Genomic DNA, 17,333 nt, shown 5'->3' with positions numbered 1-17,333 from the left:
GGGAAAATAAAAAGAAGAACGCGTTGGTATAGTTGTATTATTATTTTGGAAGTGTATTTTATTGATGCACTGCAATTTACAAATCGCTTTAGAAATAAAACATAATAAATTCTAGGCATAACATAAGATATTTCATAATTGCACGAAAACGAACCCGAGAACGAACTATATATCCTGGCCGTAACCCGGCCAATATTAACTGGCCCATATCGATCAAACGAGACGGGAAGCAAAAGTCCAAAGTGGAGGAAGAGTTGGTTGATGACCCGATTTCCTACTGACTGGATGGAATGTTCTTACTATATGTGTCTTGGTTTCTGTGTTTTTATGTGTGTATGTGTTTGTTTGTTTGTTTGTATGTTTGTATAGGTTTTTGTGTTTTATTAATTTTAATTTATCGCATTCAAATATAAATTTCATAATCATGATTCTCTAATTGCGTTTCTCTCAAAAAACTTCATTCATAGTTTGTTATTTTTTGGAAACTCCATTTCTGGCTACGCTTAGATTTAGTTTTTAGGCTGCAAATGCTAAGAAATTATGTTTCTGATGTTTATATATAAATATATTTGTTGTTTTCATTAATTTATTATCGGTATGATTTTTTTGTAGTTTTTTGCTTGTGTTTCGGCTTTTTTCATATACATATACATAAATTGAATTTTGTCTCCTGACGTATATAATTCCGCTCCTTCTGCTTTTTGTTTTATATAAATTGAAAACTTAATTGTAAATGTAAAAATGTTAAAACTACATTCAATTATAAATAATGTTGGTTTTTCTTGTCGTATTATTTATATGCAATGTTCGCTCGTTACGTAATAATATTTATAATTAATATTAATTAATTAGCATAGTTTACGTTACGTTTATGTAATTTTTAAAGCAATAACAAGCCATTTATTTTAATTTCATTTATTCTCTTCACTAATCATTGCTGAATTAATCGGTTTTGTTTGTCTTTTCAAATTTCTGGATTTATTCGTATAGTTTTGGATGTACTAATTCATGCAAACTGCTTCATCGTCGACGAGTCCCGACAATAAATTCACTCGATCCTCTATCGCATTTTGCAAAATTGTGGAATTCTCCTCGACTTTGGGCTTTCTCCTTGCGCGTTTAAATTATTTCACAAAAATTGTACAATCTCGCAGAAGGAGAGAGATAAGTGGAGACAACAACCGACACCGGGCCCTCTCAACCTGTGATCTATAATTGCACCTGAATAAATGTGATGGATGCCATTTAGTTACCCCATTGCGTAATGTCAATATTTTAATGTTTAGTTAGCTGACGCTCCTTGTGTCGTGGTTGTTTGGATGTGTTGTGGCTTCTGCTGTTTACTCATTTGTAACATATATAAAAAATATGAATATAACTATTTGCTAAAAACCTCTAAGATGTATGCCATGTTAAAGCATTTAGCAATCGCAAAGAAGAGGATCCTCGCAGATCCTGCCAGATCCCGCCAGATCACAGCACATATACATATGTACGCAGCTGCTGTCTCCAAGCTTCCACACCGGTCGCCATCTGCATTTAATTACAAAAAGGGTATCAAGCGTGCCATCCTGAGCGCGTTCTCCAGGAAGGAGCTCCACAAGTCGTTCAGGCGCTTCGAGCGCGACATCAAAAAGCGCCAGGTGAGCAGCACCGCCACCACTTTGGTCAGCTGATGCAGATAGTAGAGCCTAAGGTGGAACAATTCATATTTGTTAATAACTGCGATAAGATCAATTCAAAACTGGAAACTATAATGATTCCTTTGAAAATGACTGCATTCCTCACCTGAGCATGCGTTTTCTGCTGGCCGGCAGCGATTCGGGTCGCTGCTTGAACAGGAACTCCCTGAAGCCCAGAACATAGCGCTCCACATACTTGTCCCAGTTGATGTGGCGCACGTCGAAGACGAAGATCTCGCGATCCTTGGGACTCAGCGTGTGCAGCAGGCCGTGGACGTTGTCGTCCTTGAAGCGCCATTGGCGTGTGGCAAAGTACTCGAGGCATTCCACAGCTTTGGCAATTTTATTTTGTACGTTGACAACGCTGTTATATTCATACACATAGAGATAATAGAATTAATGGTAGTAGCGCACTGAGGGGAGCGGCCGACAGAACTTACAATGGTTTCTTGCCCATGATTCTAGCCACACCGTCCAGAATGTAGGCCGGTAAAAAGTGCTTGGCTATACAATTCAGCGTGTTCATGGGGCGGTTCATGCGCAGGTCGCCAGTCGGATACCACAGGCAGCCCTCTGGGAAAAAAGAAAACAGTAAACAATGTCCGTATAATTATAATGGTCACATTAGGGGATTATGTGGTCTGTTTGGCCACTCTCTACTCACCCAGGGGATGCTTGCGCACACTCGTCATGGCGTGTTGGACAAACTCCGACCAGATGATGGGATTGCGCTGGCCGGTGCAACAATTGTAGATGAGTAGGTTATTTGACTTGCGGGTCGCTGTGCGCCAGGCGGCGGCAATCATCAGGTTAATCACAATATCGACAGGTACCATATCGGCCACATAGTTCTTCTCGCACATCATCGTGCGGAACATGCCCTTGGCCAGCGCCGAAACCAGGCCCGTTGGCCCATTGAAGTTGTCCACCCAACCGGCAAACGGCTCATTCAGACTGGCAGTCACTGCATAACAATTACATATATCATATTATTGGATCTATTACATAAGCGATAATTTGCTCTACTCACCAATCGATGGCCTCACAATGGCAACGGGCAGATTACCAGCCTCCTTAAGTAACATATGCTCCGCTAAGGCTTTTGTAAACGTGTACGTATTGGGACGCTTGCCAATCAGGCGCGGTGTAAGCTTAAATATAAAAATCAATTCAATTATTAAGTTTTGAAAATATAACACTCGGAGTAACCGACCTGATCGAGTATATCCTCCGGAAGCCAGTTGATTAGTGAAATGATATCATCGGGGTTGTAGGGCGGTGCGTAGATAACCTCGGACACATCGGTTCTATCGCAATTGCAATAGGCAGTGGATACATGGATTAGTGCCTGTAAAAGCGTTAATTGATTTAGAAATCGCCCCATATCCGTATTCCATATCCCAGTCTTACGTCCAGTGACAGCATGCGATGGCAGAGCTCGACGAGGCGTTTCGTGCCCAGCATATTGATTGTGACAGACAGTTTGAGCTTCTCGTCGAATTTCACAGTGGCGGCCGAGTGAAACACAACGGAAACATTGCGACACAGTAGATTCTAAAACATGGAGAATTTCCATTAAAGTGCATTCAATTTAAACTAGGATAAGAAAACGCACCTGATCCTTTTCTGAAATACCCAGTTCCTCGGAAGTTATGTCGCCCGAAATGGGTATGACTTTGCTGAGTTCCTTGGGCTTCTCCTGACGCAGTGATTCGAAGAGCTATGAAATGTTTACAATATTTTAGTCCAATGCTTAAACACATCCCAAACTCCTTCACTCACTGGTGCATTTAGTAGTTCCGTGAGTCGAGCTGACACTTCTTGACCGCGTTTCGGTCGTATCAGTAGATATATATTCCTTATGTCCGGACATGAGCGCAGCAACTTCTCCACCAGCACCTGGAAATAGGGTACATCAGAAATCGAATAATTAATAGCCCCTCAGTCATTGAATATAGCCATTAACCATGTAAACGATTATTGTTACACCCCCAAGGACACACTTGACCCACTTCAGTGGTGTCTGCGGTTTGTCTTTACTTGACTCCCGTTGGTCGTGTGGTGCGGGGCATGGGAACCGCCCCGAAAACGATGTGAGAATTGTACTGGATTCCAGCGACTACAGGCCGGGTCAGACAAAAGGGGTAGTGGGTGGGTGGTTTGGTTCTGTGGGCTGTTAAGTGGGTGGCTTGGTGGGTGGTGGGCGTGCCAGGAGCACAAAATCGATGAACAACACACAGCACCACTGCGAGCTCAGAGTCTGGGTGGCGCCACTGCGATTTCATGTCATAATGACGCAGCCAGGAGCCACCGACATGCAATATTTACAGAGGAAAAAATAGGGAGTGCATACGACTATTTTTGGTGAACTACTTTTGTCACTCGCATACTGACATGAACGAAATTCTAGTCGTATCTACTTATACTTTGCAATGGAGATTTAAAAGGCTTGTACTAAGAAATTCTGTTAACAAACTACACATTGCTTTTTCTCTCCGTGCATCTGTTTAACAATAGCTGGCACAAAAATTGGCACAACAGCCGGAGGATATATTCGGAACAGGGTACGGAACGGGTATTCCGCTGCACCACTTTAAGAACAATTAAGCGGAACTCGGAGTAGGAGAACCAGCCACACCAAATGCATAGACGCAGTCAAAGTACTTGCATTATGAAGCTTTTGCATGGCAGGCGACGATGAGTCAACATCGTCTAGTGGAGCCAGCTCAACGTAACTCAAGCATTACGGCTTTAAAAATCAAATAAAAATGAAAAAAAAAAGAAAAACAAGCAAGCAAGCAAACCAAGTCAAGCACACACGCACATCGCACGCAAACAGCTAATACAAAGTGAATCTAAAATTCAGGGTGGCTAACCATCGAAACCACCCACCCAACACTTCACTCCATTCCACGACTTTTTGTTTATCAGCGCGCACACAAATATTTGTGCATATTTTATGACTGGCAAACACTTGGAGTTTTCAATCGAGCCCAACCAGGCCGCCGGGTTCAATAGTTCAATTCGGAGTCAATAAACACGAGGCGTATGCGTGACGTGAATAAAAGTGGCTCGCCAATGGCCCACAAAAGTATGCAATGAAAGTGGGCGGGTGGCTCTTAGGGCGTAAAAAGAGAATAATGCAGTAAATGGGGGATAGTTGAGCCGAAAACTTTACATGTATTGGGAAAAAATCAGAAGATATGCAGTAAGACAAGGTTAAGCTATCTCAAGCAATTTACATTTAATAAATCAAAGGGATAATTTGCCAATTTAAAACTATTTACTCTGTCGCACGAAATTAAATTCAATTTTAACTAAAATATTTAAAACCCGATTGCACAACCCAAATTGTCTTCAATCAAAGAAATGATTTAATGAGATGAATACGGTAATCACTCGCAAATTAGATAGGCCAGTTATGTGCGCTTTCGTGATTGTTTAATAAATACGCATTAATCAAAACTAATCAGACAGCAAAACAGAAATTAAGATCATTTCCCCGATTCCCCAGGAATTTTAGAACTCACCTTTCCCATAAATCCAGTTCCGCCTGTGATGAAGACACTGCGTCCCGCGTAAAACTGGGCGATGGGCACATAGCTGGTGTCGTCCGCCCGGAAGCGCTCGTAGGGCATCTGAAGGCCGTTGCTGCTGGGCGGCAAGGGCAGGGCCGTCGAGGCCGCCACCGCCGCCGCTGAGGATGAGGACGCGGATGAGGTGGCTCCGCCGGAGCCCGCGTTGGATCCGGCCGCACTCGAACTGCCGTAGCCGGAGGAGGAGGTGGCCACGCTGGCGGCATGGGTTAGTCCGTTGGTTCGGGCCAAAGTGCCGTTGAGCAGCTTGGCATCGTGACTGTTTGCGGGCTGGGGGGCTGCGGACTGTTTGAGGCTGCTGTTTGGCGCTGCTTCCGTTTCCGTTTTGTTGGCTACCGCGTGTGACATGTTCGATTGTTGTGTGTGGTTTTTGTCTGTGTGTGGTTTTTTCTTCTTTTTTTTGTTCCTTTTTGTGTGCTATTATCCTGCGGTTCGAGTCCTGCGCTTAAGTTAAAGTAGGAAGCAGTTCTTTGTCATTTGCAGTGTGCGTTCAAGTTGCCAAGGGCGGTAGATCCCTTATATTCCTTCTTGCCGTCTAATAGATATACTTTCGGTTTGGAAGTAATTACTCTGATTTTCCCTATTTGGAAGCTGCTGAATTGTTCATAAAAATTTATTCAATTAAGTCCTTCGAAAAGCTAGTTGAAAATCCTTCTGTCGCCGTTGAACGTCTGTCCATGTTTCCATGAGTCGCTTGTCCTGGAGGTTGCTTTCGGTTGGTTTTGTACAAAAAGTGTTCAGCAGGTGTATCCTGTGGGTTGGGTGGGGGTGAACAAGACCGATTTCTTACAACTTCCGAGGTTTAGTGTACTGCTGAACTGCAAGACAAACCAAAACAAATGTAACATATTAATTAAAGGGTTCCAAGGAGTTATATGCTCACATGAGATTATCATGTAAATGCTTTTCTTAAAAAAAAATAGTTTTAAATGTTTTAATAAAAAACAGTCATTGCTAAATTAACACTATAGCACAAAAAAAAAGCAAAATGGTCAAATAATGCTGCCTTCATTCGCACACACAATTTTAATTCAATTATTGCCGGTCGATAATCCTTTAATGATTTTTTGTTATCCGAGCTCGTACGTGAAAAGCCTGCACAACTTTGACACAATCATTAACCCTCTTCATTCTCTATTAGCTTCTATACCCAATGTGCGACTAACAACAAATTAATGTCAAAGTAAAATATCCCTCGAAAGCCAAATCAAAGTGCTAGCAATATCCATCCAGCCTTCCATCCATGCACCTATCAAATTAGATATCCATCAAAACGTCATTTATCCTTGGGACCGGGCTAAAATTAGCTATCATTTTGAGCCGCATCTGATTGGCAACCTAAATCTGAGCTATGACGTCTAAGAGCTTGGCAATCGGCCATAACGAAAAAGAATATGCAAATGACGTCGAAGGATGTATGTAACAGAACCTCCACATCACAAAGATCTTGAATAAAGTTAACCAATGCCCGCAATTGAATTTAACGCACAATAGAGCTAAGAATGCGAAATCCGCTTAATGCTTAAATCGGCTTACAAGGCGACAACTGAAAACGGAAAACCGAGAACCGAGAACCGAGAACTAAGAACTGAGAACTGAAAACTTAAGACCCGTCGAAACGAACCGAGGAGACGATACTGTCGATAGCAGTGACAGTTGGCGAATGCCCACTATATGTCTGGGAACACTTCATTCTATATTAAACGATTTTTACATGAGCCGAGTGGAGCTGCGCTTAGCTGCGCTCAGCCGAGAGATTCTATTGCTTTATGGCGACCCGCATGATCAAGTGCCACTTAAGAGTGTTTCACACGTCATAATATCTCCGCAGGTCCAAAGTTGCCCTGCGTTATGAAATCAAAGATCTACAGCCCCCAACACAGGGAGACACATTAAATGGTGAAAGATTGTTGGGTGTCTGTGGGGTGGTGGGTGGTTCCCAGGAAATAGTTATAAACCTAAATAGACATTATTAACCTTCGCGTAAAAGGGGCAGCACACTTAGCCAATGCAAACAAACGGTTCTAACCGACGTAGTTCCTGACTGTAGGGTTGTAAAAAATCCCTAATGAATTTGTCAACAAGCGTTGGTAACAAGTGAATCAACAGGGCTCTGGCTAAAAGGGAAAACATATCAAATAAACAACAAATCGTATTTGTTTCGCCGCAAAAATCGCTTCCCTCCAAAGCGCCCACGTTTTGGTTATTTGGTTGTCCGGGAAGGGTTTGACCTTCGAACCCCCTGCATCAGAAAGTATCCCCCCATTCTGCCATGTAATTCGCCGAATGCCTTGCTAATTGAATTTCAAATTTATTGTTGACCAAATATTGATCGTAACCAGGAAGCAGGGGAGTGAGTGTGTATCTTTCTGGCCAGATTGATTGGTAGTTGGATATACAGATATACTTATGGGGTGTGACGTCAGGCTGAGATACTGAGATACTAGTCACGTTGATGATGATGTTGGCTTAAAGCGTGGCGTTTCTTGAACGAATTTTTTGGGGGGTTCAAACTACGTCTGCCCATGACTTTCACTTTTTATTTTTCGAACCTTTTGTAGGTCTCTGATTTTTGTTTTCTTCTTCTTTTTCAAATATCTAAATTCCGCAATATTTTTTCCCTCCATGTATTTAAATTTGTTTTTGTTGTTGTCGGTCTTTTTTTTGGTTAAACTTTCGTTTTCAATTTTTTAGTTTGTACCAAAATCAAACGCCACAGATGGCTGGCACTATTTATACTTTTTTGGTCATTTGCATTTGAGGGTTTCTTTCGCGGATTTGGCATAAATACGGCGCTGCCCTGTTGCTGTTTCTCCATGTGGCCAAGAAATGTGTTAAGAAATTGGCACATTGGTTGTTTGTCTTTCGACCGGGCATTATCGTGTGTGGTGTGTGTGATGTTATCAAATCGCAGAGGGCCGGCCATATCCGCTGAACTAGTTAAGTCGCTGCTAAATAATTAAAGTTTAAACCAATTTGAGACGCGGCAATCACGGCGGCCTCATCACGTAACTGTAAATTTATCAATGAAGCCTCGAGTCGCTGAGACCTGGCCAACTTCGCCGACTGGTTCCTCTTCATTCTAAAGTGAAATTTCTTGAAAATCAACTTTTTCTCACCCTCCCCCCTGCTCGCCCTTCTGTCATTCCTTCGCTGTCCAACCGACTGCAACGAAAATTTGCGCGCCAGCGACAAGAGGCAAATGAACCGACCATCGAACCATCGCTTTGGCCCGGCCACGCCCCTGCCCACCACCGCTCCCCACACCCGCCGCCTCCCGCCCACCGCCCCACGGAGCGTGTTAACCAAACATGAAGACCGAAATGTATCTGCGTGTGTGCTGTTAAACGGTAAACATTCAACATTCAACCTGCCTTGACAAGGTAGTTACACACCAGTCTTCGCTGCCCGTGTATTGTCTGACCCATTTCCTATAATCGTGCCGCATTATCATCATCAGCAACCTCGTCATCGTCATCAGCATCGACTTGCCGGACATTTGGAAGCGACCGCTTCACAAATCGTACCCTACCCATACCCTTGGGGCTGGCTAGGGATTGCTGACCATAGGTTTTCTATCAGGGTAATGAAGGAATTCATTTCTCAGAAGTTTGGATTACAGGAAAATATTATTTTGTCAAGAAAACTAATGTAAACTCAAGTAAAAAAGGTCGCTTTAATTAGATTAAAACATTAAATAGGCTAAATAGTAATCAATCATTATTGCCTGTAATTAATTAGGATCCAGCGAGCTAATCGATGAAAAAAATCAATAATGATTATAGAAACAACTCATTCTGTTTACAGATTAGCAACTCATTTGACCTTTAACACACTTATAGCGTGCGAGAACAAGTGTTGTTCAATTTGAGGGCGTCTGCTAACCACCTACTACTACTAATTACGTGAAACACATTGAGAATCTTAGATTTCAATAGACGTAAGAGGAACTTCCTCAAGGGTATTTCTTGTTTCGACCACATCCACTATCTTGTGCTTCTCCCATGGTCGAAGACCCGTCTTTAGCCGCGTTTCTTCTTTGCTCTTTTCTACACTGTCTCCTCTCTTCGGGCCCTGCTGTTTCCTCATTTGGAGCTTGTTGCTTTCGGATTACGAGTCTTTAGCACTCAGGCCTTCGCCATATACATATATATATGTCGATATATATATATATATATATAAACTTACAGCCGCATCGAATGCTTCCGCATGCGAACGGACTATCGTCTATAGGATGGCCGCAAAGATATAGTCGTACGAGCAGTGCGATTCTGAGGTGTATTTGTATCCCTTGGCGGCGGTGTCAACCTGTTTGTTTTGGCGATTTGGTAGCTCGTCTCGTTTACGGATGGGTTTCTTTCGCCTCGGACCGCATCGAATCGAACTGAATTGACCACAAACGAAAGTTCAAATATGCATTTTCACTTTTCAACAATGGGAGGCCCCTCATTATGTAAACCCGTAGACCTCGAGCCACGGCGGATGCTGGACAGATGTGTGGATATACTACATATACTCGTATGGACCCATTGTGCCCCATGTGTGAGTGCGCATAATGGGTCTGTGCCCTCTATTCTATTGAACCTTTGAGTGAGGCTCTGGAATTGTGGCCTGTCCGGTTGTCACTGGCCAGTGGTCGACTATGTCTGCTCTTATGGTTATCGTAAGCTATCTATGCTTTGTGTGTAATTGAATAAATCTGTAGGGGGTTGGATAGAATGGATCTCGGATCTGTGGGATCTCCCTCCCACTGCCCATAATTCGTGGGGCTTGATTAACAAACAAAAGCGATCTCGCAGTTTACAGCATAAAAGTTAAATTTAACTGTGTATATAATGGGGGCTCCCCCGCCCCTCCACCTGTCAGTGGTACCCCCCATTCGGAGGTAGTCAGCAGATTAGCTACCCAATTTAAAAGCTCAGCCTCCATCCCCCTCGCACCCACACGCGCTCGCTAGATATTAAATAATTCACAATTTTAATATACAGTTCATCTTATTTTTAGTCCGGTCACATGAGCAAAGGCGTAATGTCTACTGGCTCAATTAAAACATTCTTTTAGTCGGGCTGCAATTAAAAGTGGTCTCTGTCGGCCAATTTGAATAATCAAAAACAATTTGGGCTTTGCAATTGTAAGATGAAGATTTATGGAGGACTAGACCTTAAGATAAGACCCATTTCTTTTGAGCTGTGAACTGCGAAACGAGGTCCATTCATGTGAGAGTTCAAGACTAGGACTCCAAATGCATTTCAATTAAATGACAGCTCAGAATAAAATCCAAAGTGCAATTAGCAGGGCACACAGTACACATGTCAGGTGCAAGGTGATAGACTTTAAAAACTAATGCGCATGCTTATGCTAGATCGTAATAGTAAAAATTCAGCTTTATAGCAAATAGTAGCATGCTTGGGTACACTTTTTATCTATCTGTGTATAATATGCAAAATAGGAACAAGTCTGGGTACTTTTTATCTAAAAATTTCAGTTTCAAGTGAAGCCAAATATGCTTACAACTTAAGAATTTGTTTAATTGTTGAAGGAATACAAAATGTAACCTACTGTTAAATATACCAAGTAAACAAAATATGCATATTTCCGTGCCTTATTTACTGTTGTGAAGTTTTCAGAGAAAAACAATATCTGTGGTACACGAAGTCGTCAAAATAAAAAGGTTTCGAGGAAGATTCGGCAGTTACCAAAAAAAACTCGCACCGAGCTTTACGTCACAGGCCTGCGAAAGTGTGAGCTCAATAAACAATCGATCTGAATGCCAAGTGGCTGGCTTAATGGCTCCGTAACCCATTTTGAGTATGACCATTAGCCCCGTGGCCAAGTAGAATGAATCTAGCCCAAAGTTGCGAAAGTGAAAAAGAAATTCGAGGGGGCGCTCTGGTAGGCCAGGCACGTAATCAATAGAAATATGTCGCCTTCTCGAAGTCGGGAGATAGCGCTGCCGATACTGAAATGCCGATACTATATGCCATATAAACGTATTCGAACAGGCCGTATTGACTGTGGCAATAATTTCGGCTGAGCTCAGCGCTTGCTGTCGATGCATTTGCGCATGCGTCCACTCATTTCACTTCGCTCCATTCCACTCCCAGCCAGAAATGTGGGTCAAGTCAATGTGGGTTCGCAATTATGACACATTGTCCGCGTCCGAGAGACAGATATTTAGCCCACAAAAAACAGAAATCGGTGTAATGATATTTGTAAATGTAAAAATTAAATAAACAATCGACCGACCGCCGCTGCCCCACTCATTTTACTGCAGTGTCTTTGGAGGGCTTTTTGGCTTTTTGGCTATTTGGTTTTTTTGTTTCGGTTTTTGGTTTTTCTTTTTTGCAATCTGAGATGTAGTATCTTTGTAGCAGTAAGTGTGTGTGGCCATGATCCATGTTTATTTATTATGCTCCAACGTCTTTCTGCTGTCGTTATCGTTTTCATTTTCGTTTTCGTTGTCGCTAATCGTTGTCTCGTCTGTGTGCAAATTTTATTTGTAAATATGCAATGATTAATATTACAAATATACAGCAACAAAAATTTCGAAAATATTAGTTGCCTCTTGAAACTTTCTCGCAGCTACAACCTGCATATTACTACAGGCGAACTTCTATAAACTGAACCTCCACGTGACTGTCAATTCATACTTTTATTCGATTCTGACTTTTATATCAATTTCATGTAAGTCAAATTGAATTGAGTGATGGAATTTTAATGGTTGTATGAGTTACATCAACACATTTTGGGCGCCAATTTGAAATAAGGTTATAGCCTGGGAATATCTATACTGTTCTTAAAATGTAGTGTTATAAAACTGCTCAACCCCGCACGTTTTGTAGATGAAGCTGCACGGTAGTTGAACGTTTTAACGTGGGTCAAATATTAGCTGAAACTGAAATTGCATAATCCGACCAAAAAGGAAACAGCTCAAATATTTGTGGGCCAAGCCTGGCTTGCACTTACTTGTCAGGCAAACATGAAGCCGATGCTATTGGCTCTAATCGAAGACGCTGAAGATGCTGCAGCAGCAAGTCGAGTTTGCATTGACTTGATTTGATTTTTCCCACTTTGTTTTTCCGAGAAGCCCCAAATTTAGGTCATTGACATTGGGGGGACTTGCGAATTCGTTTGTTGTGGTTTCCGGTTTTGCGGAACTTTTGACACTTGCGGTGTTTTTGCTGGCCGTTCGATCGCGTTGAAAAAAACTGAGAACAATAGAACGGAAAAACTATTTTTGTAGACAATTCTTTATTTCGTTGTTGACACTACTGGCAAGGCAAGATACGATGATACCGATAACTATGCCCACTCCTGACACACTAAAAAACTCGAGACCGAAATTCTGCTTCTGCTTCTTCTGCTGCTGCTTTTGCTGCTTCTTCTTCTTCGTTGGTAGCCCCCAAGAAATTTCTCCAAATATTTTCACTTTTGCGAGAGAGTGCGAAGAGAGGAAAGACGAAGAATGACCGTTGCGCAGGCGCAAAGAAATCAAGCGACCGAGAGAGGGAGAGCGCGTGAGAGAGTTGACCGTTCTTTGCTCGCTTTCTTAACTTTTTTAACTGCTTTTCTTTACCATATACTATATGTACACATATATATATTCATATATGTATATATATATACAAAGTGTGATCTTTTAGCGACGCGTCCGCTTCGTCGGCCGTTTGGAACTGAACTAAACTTGGCCCTCAAAGAAGTGAAAGATTTATGCAGTCGGCTTCAAAGCTGCGCTGCCAAGAAAGGCGCACAAAAGAAAGCAGCGCGAAGAGAGAGCGGCGGACACGTAGATTTCTGTTGCGAGATTTGTGATGCCATATGTATTTGAGATCCCCAGAAGAGAGCGAAAAAGAGAGCGACGTCGACCGAGGCAGCGTGCAACAAGCTTTAATTGAAAAAGCCGCAAAAGAACGGTGTGTGTGGAAAACAAGTCGTGGAAAACCGAAAACCGGAGGAGGAAGAGAAGAAATTGGATATGTGGTCAGGCACTGACATTGACCACTCACACAGACGCCGGCAGCGACGCCGGCAGAGCCGAAAGAGGTCAAAGTACACTTCAGCAGTATCAGGTATCTGCCGCTGCCTTCGTGTGCGTGTGCATGCATAATCTTGCACTTGCCACCAGGTAACAGTTAACACAAAAACATAGCCAAGCACCAACGGCCAAATTGACCAAAAAAAACTTTCGTGTCTAATTGAAAGGCAGGTCACACTTGCGGTTGGAAAAAGGGTAAACGAGTGGGCGGGGAGGTGATTAATTCACCACAGTTAACTGCAAGAACTAATCGAGTACACTGGAAACATAAACCCTGGCAAAATATTACAAAATGAAATACACAACGTATGAATAGATTTACATATGTCTGACAGCAAATTGTATAATTCTTTTGCAATTCTTTAAATTAACATTATCTAAAAATAACATTGATGTATTTAATAGCTAAATAAATGTTAGTGCTCTTAAAACTTGTTCTTGAATCAAGCAATTAATGTCACTGAGCTGGAAACAGCTTTTCACTTATTAATGGTAAGTAGTAATGATGTAATTGAAATTGTTATCAGAGTGATTGATGTTCAATTATGCTTTATCAGTATACTTTAACTACCACATTTGTAATGTAAGTAATTTATTAAAATATGGCTTAAAACGAGCTTAACGACTTTGCCAACACATACAAAGAAGGCAAAATCTGAAGGTTAGATACATTTGTTACATTTGCTCTTAGAAATTGGCGTAGCCACTTTCATTCATATTTAACAGTCAGCCCTACTATTTTGGTCATTGAAACCTAAGAGAGTCCATGCAAACAAACACTTCAAAAAATAGCTTAGCAGTGAATCACTTAGTGAGAAAAATATCAGCGATATACGTACGTCATCAATACCTTTTAGCGAAGTAACACACTTAAGTATAATATATATTCGAAATTTCAAACAGAAATACTTTAGATGCGTACGTAGACACCATGTGTTTATAACTTTTTGACTAAGGCACACAAAAGTGTTTGTTTTCTTATTAAAGGGCGCACGGAAATGATTTTTTGGCGTGCGGAGGGTGTGTTTCGTAGATTTGACTGCCACGTGCCCCCCAAAATCCCTCTAAGTGCGCTGGCAAACATTTGAGTTTTTAATTGATTTTGCATACACTTCTCACATTTTGCGAGCTCTGCTCAAGCTCCATCCCGAAAATAAGCCAAACAATAGCGGAAACTACTCTCGAAATAGACGACTTAGCCAAGCGTGGCTAGGTCCACACAGCCCACACTCTCTCATTTTTTGTAGCAGTGCAAAAACCAAGCAAAAGTTTTGGCCAACCCAAGGAATTTCTTTTGTAGAAGATGAAAAGGGAAAATGGTAATGGCTGGGAACGAAGAGGCTGGGCGAAAAACCAATCGATTGCCTACTTTTAGGCTGAGCGAATAAATTCTCATCTGACCGGAAATGGGCCAGCATAAAACAAAACTTTCCGCAGTGACAGGCAATACTCACATTAAAAAGGGGATTTCCGCAGAATTGTAGTAATGGGAAATTCGGGAAAATTAATGGCCCATAAAGCTTTTGATGCATGGAAATGCGATAATTAGTTCTTCCTATTTATGTTTTCTATAATTTATTGTTAGAGTTATGAATAATTAATATTGCGGCTTACTGTCCAATTACATTAGTTAACTCTTTCGATTTAAGATGACTCAGGTATGAAATATGATCAATTTTCATAAGCAGCATGCTTTTCATCGCAGTCACTCAAACGTCACACTTTGGGGACTTAATGTATGTACAAACCAGCAGGCACCCCTCATCAAGTGCTTTGTTCATTTTTATATTTTTTTAATTACACAAAGTTACGGCATTAGATGGCGCCCTGTTGACAGGACCTGCTCATTCTCGTCCTCGTCCTTTTTTTTTTCCATTTTCTCGGCTGTGAAATGGCAAACACTCACACACATGGTCAAAGGGGAGCGGGCTGGGGTTGGGGAAGCATAGTAAAATCGAGGGGGAGGTAGACAACAAAACGGGGAAAATGACATAATGCACTTGAAATGTTATCGCCTTGCTGTCGAGTGCAATAATACACTCGCACACACACTAGCACACACACTGGTCGGAAAAATGCGGATTAAATACAAATTATTTATGAGACCCATTAATGGGCAGGTTGTCAGCAGCTCTATTCATCTCGGGGCATACTTTCGGGCTTACTTTCCGAGCACACACCAACACCCCTTCTGAATTTCCCCAAAAGTTTTCCGGGCGCGATGCCACTACTCACACATCGCTTCTTTTTTATGCAATATCAGCTCAGTCTTTGGAATTTTTTCTGCACTTTTCGCGTTTTTTAGGAAACATTTTCAACGATTTGGGTATAATGTAAGCGTTATCTGAATTTTATTTAATTTCTGTGAGATATATAATGAAACTTTCGGGGGAAATACTCGCGTCGACCGCCTTGAAAATCAATTGGAAAATGCCTGTTTCATTTTTTTCCTTGCCAAGCTCCCCAAGATTATTTCACGCGCCTGCTCTCGTTTCGAGAGAGATGTGTAGCGAAGTCTCAAGAGAAGAAAGTTGTCCCGGAGAAGAGCGAAATACACTCTTTGGCTACCATTTTCTGCTACTATTTTCCTGGGCGTCTGCCGGCTTTTCCGGGGGGTTGTTGGCAGCTTATATAATGGCTAACCAGCTGACTCAACAGCTCTATTGGTTTTCCGATAAGATAGGGCTTTATCTGTCGACTGTATCAGTTCAATATTAGGGTTACATACAACGGTGGTTAATTAAGTCATTTTCTTGGAAAACTCGTTGCGATATTGGGCATAGTTTCAGGCTGAATGTCTGTTTTCCGCGCATCAAAACTCAGCAACACTGGCTTTTCCCTGGCTCTTCGCTGCTTTTCTCCTGGCGCGCTCTCTTTCCGGAAAGCTGGTCTGCTCTTTGGCGGAAACGCGAAACGGAAATGTCAGATTTTCTGCTAAATTTTTTACAACCATCGACGCCAAAAAGCAGCGACATTCTCCGGATGAGATAATAAACCCAGCGACATACATTTTTTTTATGGGGAGCAAGGGGGTCCCCAATGGCAGGGGCTGCTCCTAAAAGGGGGCTAAAAATAAACGCCGAGCAAAAAAAAATGGGACACAGAAATATGCTCAAACTAGGCCACAAAAATTGGCTAAAAATAAAGGAGGAAATGAAAATGAGGTCTGTTGGGTTCGGAAAAGACCCCAGTTTTTTTTTTCAGGGCGTGTACGTACCGGCTCCAAAACGAAAGTGAGGTTAGAAACGTGTGCGGATGCTGCGGCAATTTGAACTGAACTGGATTTATCCGGGAGATGGGAATTTTCCTATTTGCTTGCGGTAATTAATTGCTTGCTATTTGGCATCACACTCACTCACACACGTAACCAGGCATTTCGCGTCGCGACTGCTTCCTTTTTCTAACAATAACTATTTTATTTTACCCTTTGAACAGCCTTATGTCGTTTAGTGGGGGAAATGTACCGTTTCCTTCGACGGAAAGAAGAGAGCAGCACTGCTCGAAATGCGAAATGTGACTGAGGCAGAAAGAAGAAGCTTCTGGCGACCGAGCCGCCTGCGATGCTCACCATTAATACCGCTCTCTCACCTCTCACCGCTCACTGTGGCACTCACTCTGCTTTCTCCTTTCTCCACCCTCTGCGGTAACGGTACTTCTCCCTTCTTTTTTCGGTGGTGCGTTAACGGCAATACAAACACGCTCTCTTTCGCTTTCTGGGGGCTGATATTGCTATGATTTTTCCACCACCTTGGCCGTTTTTTCTATTGAATGAAATCCACTTTGGTCTAGTTCTTCTTCCTTTCCGCTCCTGTGCTTCTTCTTGCCGCTTTTCCTGCGCCTGCGTTGGCCAACGAAAATAGCCGATTGTCGGGCAGCAAACACAGAAACTGATTTCTTGCACTTTCGCACATTTGTGCCGCACAAATAGTCAAGCAAGCACTCAAATCACCGCTTGCTGCGATTTCAAATAACCGCCAGTGCTGCCCCCCTGCGCCAAAGCGGCGTTGCCATTGCGCGGGA

General features: G+C 42.3%; 1 protein-coding gene across 4 annotated transcripts; it reads right to left on the bottom strand.

Moving 5' to 3' along the window:
* Positions 1 to 32: 32 nt before the first annotated feature.
* On the bottom strand, positions 33 to 16,670 carry LOC122612824 (putative fatty acyl-CoA reductase CG5065). 4 transcript variants are annotated; one of them, XM_043786673.1, is made up of 11 exons: positions 16,531 to 16,670; positions 5,213 to 6,096; positions 3,465 to 3,581; positions 3,298 to 3,402; positions 3,093 to 3,236; positions 2,896 to 3,030; positions 2,713 to 2,833; positions 2,347 to 2,646; positions 2,123 to 2,255; positions 1,789 to 2,046; positions 33 to 1,691 (listed from the first exon to the last, which is right to left on the bottom strand). In XM_043786673.1, exons 2-11 carry the CDS (start codon positions 5,624 to 5,626, stop codon positions 1,544 to 1,546), a joined length of 1,875 nt encoding a protein of 624 aa, XP_043642608.1. In that variant the 5' UTR covers positions 5,627 to 6,096; positions 16,531 to 16,670; the 3' UTR covers positions 33 to 1,543. The 4 variants fall into 4 exon arrangements, with proteins under 4 accessions (XP_043642608.1, XP_043642607.1, XP_043642605.1 ...); XM_043786672.1 differs by lacking the exon at positions 16,531 to 16,670 and adding an exon at positions 12,245 to 12,519; XM_043786670.1 differs by lacking the exon at positions 16,531 to 16,670 and adding an exon at positions 6,815 to 6,968.
* Between the last annotated feature and the right edge of the window lie 663 nt (positions 16,671 to 17,333).

Source organism: Drosophila teissieri, chromosome 2R (assembly GCF_016746235.2).
Source record: "Drosophila teissieri strain GT53w chromosome 2R, Prin_Dtei_1.1, whole genome shotgun sequence".
Lineage (NCBI taxonomy): Eukaryota > Metazoa > Arthropoda > Insecta > Diptera > Drosophilidae > Drosophila > Drosophila teissieri.
Note: the sequence above shows the minus strand (reverse complement) of the source record. Positions and strands in the feature narration are given on the sequence as shown.

Coding starts and splice junctions, on each gene's coding strand:
- LOC122612824 (XM_043786673.1), bottom strand. CDS start 5,626: ATGTCACACGCGGTAGCCAACAAAACGGAAACGGAAGCAGCGCCAAAC. Junction 2,647..2,712: donor CATTGTGAGGCCATCGATTG/GTGAGTAGAGCA, acceptor ATTGTTATGCAG/TGACTGCCAGTCTGAATGAG. Junction 2,256..2,346: donor TGTGCGCAAGCATCCCCTGG/GTGAGTAGAGAG, acceptor CTTTTTTCCCAG/AGGGCTGCCTGTGGTATCCG.